This window comes from Apis mellifera, linkage group LG6 (genome assembly GCF_003254395.2).
Source record: "Apis mellifera strain DH4 linkage group LG6, Amel_HAv3.1, whole genome shotgun sequence".
NCBI lineage: Eukaryota > Metazoa > Arthropoda > Insecta > Hymenoptera > Apidae > Apis > Apis mellifera.
In genome coordinates, this window is record NC_037643.1 from 7164150 (window position 1) to 7173603 (window position 9454).

The window sequence follows — 9454 nt, forward strand, 5'->3', positions numbered from 1 at the left end:
TTTGAAATGAAAAATTTGCAGTGTTCAGAAAATTATATTAATGATAAAAATACACAACTACTTGTATGTTAAAAATTACACAGAATTACGTAATTATATAAACCACAATTTCATAAAAGTTTTTATTGATTCTAATATCTTATATTTATAATGATTTTTTAAAAAAGTTTTGGGTTAAATAATAAAATATAATTAGAATTTATAATATTTTATTTATGTGTAATACTGCGCAATGTTTTTTTTTTTTAAATTCTTCCGCGAGGCACGCATCATTAACAACTTTATTTAAAAGTATTATACATTGTATCTAAATTAATTTACATGCCTATTTTTTTTACAGATTCTATTAGAATCCTCCTTTTACAATAAAATAGTATGACAAACATACATATATATGTATTCAGTCAATACACGCGATTAAACTGCGTGTATTCCGTGGCAATAAAATAATATTAAATGCTATTACACATTAATAAATCCACGGAGAATTAAATTTAAATTTTACATTAATCTAATTCAAGTACTCAACAAAAATTATCTAAATGAATGTAAATAGATGAATAATAAAATATTTTTTGTCCATTCTGAAAATCTCTGCAATTTAATTGAATTGCAGATATTTCCAAGAAGTCCATTGAAGATAATTTTGAAAATAATAATTATAAACATGTTTAAAAACGTTTTACTTCACATGTGTTATTTCTACGAGTATTTGGCAGTTTATACCCAATAAATTTTGCATCGTCTATTTTGCTAATGATAAAACTTTTTTGCAAATTTCATCAGTATATTCGCTACATTTTGCAGATCCACCAAGATCTCCTGTTAAATGTTTACCTTCTTTAATAGTTTCATAAGCACAAGTTTCTATAATTTTTGCGTGTTTATTTAATCCCATATATTTAAGCATCATTACAGCAGAAAGTAACAATGCTGTAGGATTTGCCTTATCTTGGCCTGCTATATCTGGAGCAGTACCGTGCACCTATTTTAAAGTAAAATTATTATTAATTCACGCATTATTGCACTTGCAAAAATATTTATAAAAAATTTTTTTGAAAACATACAGATTCAAACAGTGCACCATTCAAACCAATATTCCCACTTGGTGTAAGTCCAAGTCCTCCAACAAGTCCAGCACACATGTCAGATAAGATATCACCATATAAGTTAGGCATTACAAGTACATCGTATTGACTGGGATCTTGAACCATATTTAAACACACTGTATCCAAGTATCTTTCTTCAAATTTAATAGATTGAAATTTTTGTGCAGCTTCCCTACAGCATCTTAAAAATAAACCATCTGACATTCTCATTATATTTGCTTTATGTACAGCTGTCACCTATAAAATATATTAATGGTTACTTACTACTTATTACTACATAACATAATTTAATCTTATTTTTGAATAAATAAATTATTAACCTTTTTTCTATTATTATCTTGAGCATATTGAAAAGCAAATTCTGCTACCCGACTGGAAGCTTCCTCTGTAATTAATTTAATTGACTGTACAACTCCTTCTACAATTTCATGTTCTATACCAGAGTATTCTCCCTCTGTATTTTCTCTAATAGTAACAACATCAACATTGTCGTACAATGTCTTGTAACCTTCTAAGGAACGACATGGTCGAACATTAGCATATAAATTAAATTCTCTAAAAAAAAATTATTCATTGTATAATACAAAATAAGTGAATATTTTAATATTTCTTAAATCTTTGTACAAAGTAATCTAAATTAATTTAAATAATGATATGTTTACAATGATATTCATGATTATATAATTTAAATAAGTTAAGATACATATCTTAAGAGTAAGAAAATATGTATGCAATTAAAGAAGAATTCTTAATTATACAAAGATAAAAAGAAAAACCTACTTTCTTAGTGCAAGATTTAAAGATCTATGTCCTTTTCCTACTGGTGTCATTAATGGTCCTTTCAAACCAATTTTATTTCTATTAACTGAATCAATGGCAGCTTGTGGAATACCAAATTTTCCATCTGGGCCTTTTACTGGTGTTACATCAACAGATTCCCATTCTATTGGTACCTAATATTAAAGATAATGTAAAAACTATAAATAATATATATATATATCATAAGAAATAGAAAATATTTTAATAAAATCTTATTTAATATCAAATACATTCATTTTCATTACTATTATTATATTAAAAAAAAATATATAGACACATATATTAATGAACATATAAATACTAAAAGTTGAGTAACAGTGTTATGCAATACATGATATATGAATGATACTATTAAAGTTTTTTCATTCATGCTGAAAAATAATGCATTGTTTCTTTTTTTAATATTACACACTATTTTATACATTATTATTAGACATAAAATAACACATTAAACATAAAAATAATTTAATAATTTGGTGTATTTAATTAAAGTTCACACATAATATACATTACATATTTATAAAAAAAATATATAAAATAAAAAACATACCTTAACTACAATAAGAGCAGACTGAATTAGCCTACAATTGGATCAACCTGTATAAGAGTAAGATTAAAATAAACTCCTTAAGGTTAGTAGTAGGACACATGGGGTCACCTTGTAAGGTTCAAACAAATAATGCAAAAATACAAACAAATACACAATACTCTTACACTATATAAAAATATAACAGAAATACTGAACATGCTATGAACATTTCTATTCAACATTTCTATTTTATTTCTATAGAACATGCATATTATATAAAAATATCGTGCATAACAAAAATTATTAACTTACAAAATTATACGTAAAAACCAGTTTACCTTAGCAGCATCAAAAATTTTTTGAACAGCAATAGAAATTTCAGGCCCGATGCCATCTCCGGGAATAAGTGTACATTTATGAACTTTACTACTATAAAAACGGACGCAGCCAATTTTCGGAACCTGTTAATCAAATATCGATATTAATAGTTATTCATAAAAATGTGCACAAAATAATATTATATTTAATAAAACAAAAAAAATATAATATAAAGGTGGTATTAGAAAAATAACGTAATGTTAAAGAAAGATAAAAAAAAAAAGAAAAATGATATATGGATAGATAATATCATTACTAATACATTGGAACTCAGCAGAAAGATATATAACCAATCTGTGAAGAATTCTAACCTTGTCATCTGGGAAGAGGTAAAGTTACATTCAGAACATGCTTGTTTCTGAGATTTCTTGATTGACAGGTGTTACTTACTGCATTTCGTATCCACTGCGCTGCCATTCTCACTGTAAATTTTACAATAAAAACACGAACTTCCACCACCCAAAGTAGTGCGCACGTCGAACCAACACCAAAAACGAGGAATGAATCGCACTTGTGATTGGTTCCCGCGAAACAATGTCTTCTGCTATACATAAACGAAACCACAGATTAAATATTCAATAGATTTATCATCCAATGTATTTTTCTGTCATATAATCCGAAAACTGCACACTACTAGTCACAGACAAGATAATCAAATAGACGTACCATCTTATATATTTATCATTCAATGCATTTTCATGTCAATCTAAACTTATGTTATATGAAAATATAATAGATGATAGTTCTATTTTATATCTAAGTTATGATTGAACTTCTAATTTTTTATATGATTAATACAGAATATAAAATATGGGGTACAAAATTTTGTAAGATAAAGATTATTCTATTTTACGATGAAATATAATGGATGATATATAGGATATGACGAGGACTCCATATAATACCGACATTTTGATTTATAAAATAATGACGAATGAAAAAAATTTCTCATAATAATATCATTGTTTTTTAAATTTTTATTATTATCCTCTAAAATAAATTAATAAAATAAAAATATTAAGGAATTTTTTCAATATTTTTGTAATATTTTTATAATATTTAAAAAATTTAAGTATCGAGTTTGATCAGGAGAATTTTGATTGGTTACAAAATTGAATTTTAATTTTTCCGAATCCAATAATTTGAATCTAAATATTTTTAATCAAATCATTTTTAAGACTATAATATAACTCTATAGAACATATAAAAAGATTTTATTTAAATATAACAAAAATAATTTATAATTGTAATATAACAATGTAATAATTATCGAAATATTTTAACAGAATTTTCGAATTTTGTATGATTCTTTTTAAATAAATACCTATTTTTGAATACAGTAGTTTCCGGTGTGGTTTAGCATTTCCTTGATCGGCCATTTTATAAGACGCTTCGTGTTCGCGTATGTTTGCATGCTTGATATCTTTTACTCTTTTTAATTACGAACTTTGATATAAGTTCCTTGATTGATTTAGTTCATTCAGTGAAAGAATTTTCAAAGATGATTAAACAAGAGGAGTAAGTATAAAATTTGTATTTATAATAATTTATCTTTAAGTTCTTTGTCGGCACGAAGAATCATGTTCAATTAAACCGACGCTAATACATTTTCCGTGTAACAGTAGCATAAAATTTTTGAAAAAGTATTATTCTGATTGCATACTTTTAACTAAAGTTTATGTAAATCATAAATAAAAAACTCAGTAAAATCTATTCGTATATTAATATAAAGAACTATAAAAATTTTTTTTATACATATTATTCTACATAATCGTGTTAAACATTAGGAGTCAAGTGCAGAATAATGATGAAAGGGACCGAAGTAGGGAACGTGATCGTAATAGAAGACAAGATCGACAAAATCGTATAAATTCTACAAGTCGTGATCGTAGTAGGGAACGAAACGATCGTGGTGGTCGGAAAGCTTCAGATCGACGAATCTATGTATCAAACATTCCTTATGATTTCCGTTGGCAAGATCTAAAGGACTTATTCCGCACAGAAGTTGGAAAAGTTGCACATGTAGAACTTTTTACTGATGAAAATGATAAACCAAGAGGTTGTGGTATTGTTGAGTTTGAAGATTCAGATTCAGTAAAAATTGCTGTAGAAAAAATGCACCGTTATGATATCAAAGGAAGAAAATTAGTCGTCAAAGAGGTAGTTAGTATATTGTTATTTTCTCAATTTTCTTATATCTTAAATTATTATCATATTTTGTGTTAGGAATATATTTTATAAAATTTATTTATTTTAGGATTTTGATGTTGAACGAGATAAATATGGTCGCTTGGCAACAGCTCGTAACAATGAAAGGGTTCGTGATGATAGATTTAGAGATCCACCAAGACCACAAGGTGGAGGGCGTCAGAATATGAATGCTCCTGCTGGTGGTGGTGGTGGTGGTGGTGGAGGTGGTGGCGGCGGCGGCGGTGGTGGTGATAGTAAATTTGGAAATACCTATGGTCTAAGTACTCAATTTTTAGAATCTTTAGGTATTAATGGACCTTTAGTTACTAGAGTATTTGTAGCAAATGTAAGTATCTTTTTATACAAACTATATTTTTTAAACTTTAAAATTGAATAATGATAAAAAATTTAAATATTCTACCTTATATATTTAGCTTGATTACAAAGTGGATGAAAAGAAATTATTGGAAGTATTTAAATTAGCTGGTAAAGTACTACATGTTGAATTAGGAAAAGATAAAGATGGTAAATCACGAGGATTTGGTGTAGTAGAATATGATCATCCAGTAGAATCTGTGCAAGCTATATCAATGCTGCATAATCAACAACTTTATGACAGACGTATGACAGTAAGACTTGATAGAGCAAATGAACCAGATATGCCACCAAAATTACCAGAAGGTACATCTTTATGATCTAAAAGATCCTATTTTCTTATATAAGCATATAAATTAATATTATATTTAAAATAGGTTTGAAAGGAATTGGAATGGGACTTGGAGCTGGTGGTAATAGATTAATGGATGTAGCTAGAAACATTCCTAATGTACAAGCAAATAATCCACCCGTTGTGAATCCTATTTCTGCTCCTGTATTAGCTGCTGGTGCTTTTGGGGCTGGTTTAAATAATGTTGTACCAGCACAATTAGGTAAGTTTTATAAATATAATATATATAATAAAATAGATTATAATAAAATAAAGCTAACGAAAATATATTTATATATTTATTATAGCATCTGCGTTGACAAATACAAATGCAGCAGCTCTTCAAGCAAGTCTTGCTGGAGGTTTGAGTGCTAACCTGACCACGAGTTCTTTGCTAAATTCATCATTAACAAATGAATTGGCTTCTAATCTAAATAACTTCGGCGGAGGAGTTGGAGGTTTGTCTAATTTACAAGCCTCTTTAGCTGGTGGACAAAGCAACAATTCATTTGCGCCGCGAGGCTTATCTAAAATGGACAATGATGTAGGCTTCGGTGGAAACAATGCTTTTGGTGGTTCTAACTTCGGTGGGGGCAGAGATTTTGATGGTGGATTCAACAGAGGAGACAACGATCGTGTTCCTGGTGGAGGTGGTGGTTTCGCTGGGAATCAAGGACAAGGTGGAGGTGGCAACAGACAAAATACAAATGGTTCACGACCAATGTCGGATACTATTCTTATAGGAAATGTATGCACTTTTTAAAAATATATGAAAATTAATTTTTATAATTTTTTTAATATATAATAATTGTAACAGCTTCCTCCTAATACAACATGGCAAATGTTGCGCGATAAATTCCAAGACGTTGGAGAGGTCAAATTTGCTGAAATGCGGGGTACTGATATGGGCATGGTACGATTTGCATCTGAATGGGATGCTGAACGCGCTGTGTGTATCCTTTTTAATCTTAAAACATATAATAATACAGATTATTTTTTACATTTAATATACATATTAAAATAAATTTAATATTTACAAAGATTTTTCTTAACGATTTTTATATATAGCTATGATGAATCGGTCACGTATCGATGGCAGAACGATCGATGTTCGCCTTTACTAAAAACTGGAAACTCAAGGTAACATTAATAGAGAACTTCTGCAGAATTTGACGCTTAACCATAACTTATTGATGCAGCGAGAGGAGACTGGGTGTTCGTATGTCGTCTGCAGGATTGTTCCACTCCTGATGACAATACTTGAAATTCATCCTAGTAGTGTGGCAGAACTTAGGACAGTGGGTGAGAAGTATCTGTCGTTGGAAGATCAACAGTTGTGTTTTATGCCTACTTCAACGTTGAAACACTTATTGGCTGCCGATGATCACCCTTCCTTGCTACGACTATTTCATTCGAAATTCTTTTACCAGATTATCGTTCCTTTTTACAGTGGAAGTCTACTAATTGTTCACTCTTAAATTAATTTTTTCGAGTGATCGATACATAGTTTAGTTGTTAGATTTAGGTTCATAATGTTCTACGTAATCTATAGGTTTTTCAGTATATAGGTTTATGCTATTTACAGTAATTATCAAATGTAACTTGTAAGTTTATTTCTTAGTTTTCACGATGAGAGATCAATCGATTTTCCCACATTCCGATTGAACATGACGCTTTGGTCGTTCGCGGAGTGGTTTATCGAGCAGGGACAGATTAATCTTTCAAGCATAAATATTAACGCGATATAGCTGTTACGGATTTTACAAGTTAAAGTTTATCTATGTATGATAGATACTTTCATGCACAATCCTACACAGATCGTGGACGTGTGTCGATTTGTCTGTGGTATCGTCGCACTTTATTCTTGTATCCAATACATAGTAAGATACATCATGGCTCAACAGGGGACTATATTGTTTTCATTGTAGTTCTGCGATTTGATCTTTTATTCGTCGCGCCACATCGTTCTAGTAACTTGGAGATTCAATTGTAGTTGAGCATACAAAATTTTAGTTGTCATTAGGAAGATCCCTTTCAGTTCACTCGTTTCGAGACTTCAGTGAACAAATATTGGATGATTTGTCTTATATATTGCAGAATTTGTCTTACTTATTGTGCAACAATAATATGTTTACCAAAAAATACAAAATATCTTTGTCTAAGGAACAATTTTTAATATCTTTCAGATTTTAAAAAAATCGAAATAATAACTCTTTTCAACTAATTTTATAAATATATTCTTTGGTAAACATATTTCCTCTCGCCATGTAGATCTCGAGGAACATTCTGCGCATTGTATAACACTCTTGTATAACCACGACATCATGACAGTGATTGAATAAAATCCAAATCCGTTTTGACTACAAAAAATATGCTCGTCGTTGTGTTTTATTTCTGTGTTGTTGTGATTCTTTATACTTTAAGCAGGTTTAAACTGGATATGCATTGGCATAGAGGATATCGTTTCTGCTACTTTTATGTGTGCAATACATTTACCTGAATAACTTTTTTCAAATGTATTGCACTTAAGCAAAAATTTCTACTTAAAAATTTTATAATTGTACCTCTACATAGTAGTACTCCATGCTTACTTTTGAAATCTGTAAGCTTCACAATCTGTGAGATAAATATTTGTTTACATCGCAGGTGAGATATTTTTCAGGTGATTGTGGTTTTCTATTCCTCTATAATGAATATATTTCAAGAAGGAATAATTTGCTTGAAATTGATCAAATATTTGTTCTTTCATCAATGTCCAATGGAATGCATCATTAAAGTAATATTCGAATTATTAAGTTATATATAGTATTCTTCTTATAAGTATTAACAATTTTACTATTTGATTGAAGTAGTGGATTTTACAGGTTTTGAAAAAGTTAAAACTTTGGTAATGTAGCATTTCATCTATAACATTGTGGTTGATTCTTATTTTATTGTAGTATCGAGACCGCATCTTCCGTATTATTTATTATAAAAATAGTTTAAATGATTGCAAAAATCTATATTTTAAGTGAATTTATATAAAGTAAGAAACAATTACTTTCATAACTTGATACTATAATTCGTATGGTAAGTGGTGGTAAATATATTATGCTCTAGTCTTTGCCGTAATTGCCAATTAAATATTTTATGTGTGTTCAAATCACTATGCGTATGGAATTTTTTAATAACCATCGTCGATCTCCGCTGTGTGGTTGCTAAATTTGTTTCTTAACATTTGAAGGATGTGGTCTTTTTTTTCTTATAATGTCATTGAAGTCAGATAGGGTTTTACTTTATAACGCATGAGATCGTGTGCAATGGTTTGTTGTATTATTTCCATCGTAAGTGATTGATCAGTTGTGTTTTATTATTCTATGAGATATTTTGGAAGAAGGATGTTACGTGTTTCGACAAATATGGGAAAATAGGGATATAGTATCTCCTCTTTGATATCGTTTAAACGTTCATTGTCGAAATTGTTTGAATATGTGCCTGAAAATAAAATTTTATTATGGAGGATCAGACTAAATATATTTTGAGTATATTAATCATTTTTAAATTGCGGCTAACACCTTACAGGAAAGTTGGGTAAGTTACAGGATTTGTACAACAGATTTTTATGAATGTGTTGTTCTTCCAGGAAAGCTATCTCATCCAAGCGAAAGGTAATTGAACGGTAAGTTTTGTAGGATGAAAATCCATTGGAATATTATTAAATAAAAATAAATGAGCAAATCTCAA

The 9454-nt window shown here is 29.1% G+C and overlaps 2 protein-coding genes across 5 annotated transcripts; one reads left to right on the plus strand and one right to left on the minus strand.

The window, feature by feature from the left end:
• Positions 1–192: 192 nt before the first annotated feature.
• On the minus strand, positions 193–3386 carry LOC409292 (probable isocitrate dehydrogenase [NAD] subunit alpha, mitochondrial). The gene is made up of 6 exons (XM_006564120.3): positions 3226–3386; positions 2796–2918; positions 1890–2062; positions 1430–1664; positions 1068–1346; positions 193–985 (listed from the first exon to the last, which is right to left on the minus strand). The coding sequence occupies exons 1-6, from the start codon at positions 3250–3252 to the stop codon at positions 746–748; spliced, it is 1077 nt and encodes a 358-aa protein (XP_006564183.2). The 5' UTR covers positions 3253–3386; the 3' UTR covers positions 193–745.
• Positions 3387–4188: 802 nt separating this feature from the next.
• LOC411969 (heterogeneous nuclear ribonucleoprotein M) lies at positions 4189–9242 on the plus strand. 4 transcript variants are annotated; one of them, XM_006564126.3, is made up of 10 exons: positions 4189–4353; positions 4623–4998; positions 5093–5371; positions 5460–5706; positions 5778–5954; positions 6040–6189; positions 6280–6479; positions 6549–6684; positions 6800–6871; positions 6931–7231. In XM_006564126.3, exons 1-9 carry the CDS (start codon positions 4337–4339, stop codon positions 6853–6855), a joined length of 1638 nt encoding a protein of 545 aa, XP_006564189.1. In that variant the 5' UTR covers positions 4189–4336; the 3' UTR covers positions 6856–6871; positions 6931–7231. The 4 variants fall into 4 exon arrangements, with proteins under 4 accessions (XP_006564189.1, XP_006564186.1, XP_026297334.1 ...); XM_006564123.3 differs by having other exon boundaries at positions 6040–6479; positions 6931–9242; XM_026441549.1 differs by having other exon boundaries at positions 6800–6968.
• Positions 9243–9454: the final 212 nt, after the last annotated feature.

What these genes read in the sequence shown, in the direction of transcription:
- LOC409292 (XM_006564120.3), bottom strand. Translation starts at nt 3,252, where the DNA reads ATGGCAGCGCAGTGGATACGAAATGCA. An exon ending in CGCAGTGGATACGAAATGCA is followed by an intron (nt 2,919 to 3,225) that starts GTAAGTAACACC and finishes TTTGATTAACAG; the next exon opens with GTTCCGAAAATTGGCTGCGT. An exon ending in AAATTTTTGATGCTGCTAAG is followed by an intron (nt 2,063 to 2,795) that starts GTAAACTGGTTT and finishes CTTTAATATTAG; the next exon opens with GTACCAATAGAATGGGAATC.
- LOC411969 (XM_006564123.3), top strand. An exon ending in GCCACCAAAATTACCAGAAG is followed by an intron (nt 5,707 to 5,777) that starts GTACATCTTTAT and finishes TATTTAAAATAG; the next exon opens with GTTTGAAAGGAATTGGAATG. An exon ending in ATACTATTCTTATAGGAAAT is followed by an intron (nt 6,480 to 6,548) that starts GTATGCACTTTT and finishes TAATTGTAACAG; the next exon opens with CTTCCTCCTAATACAACATG.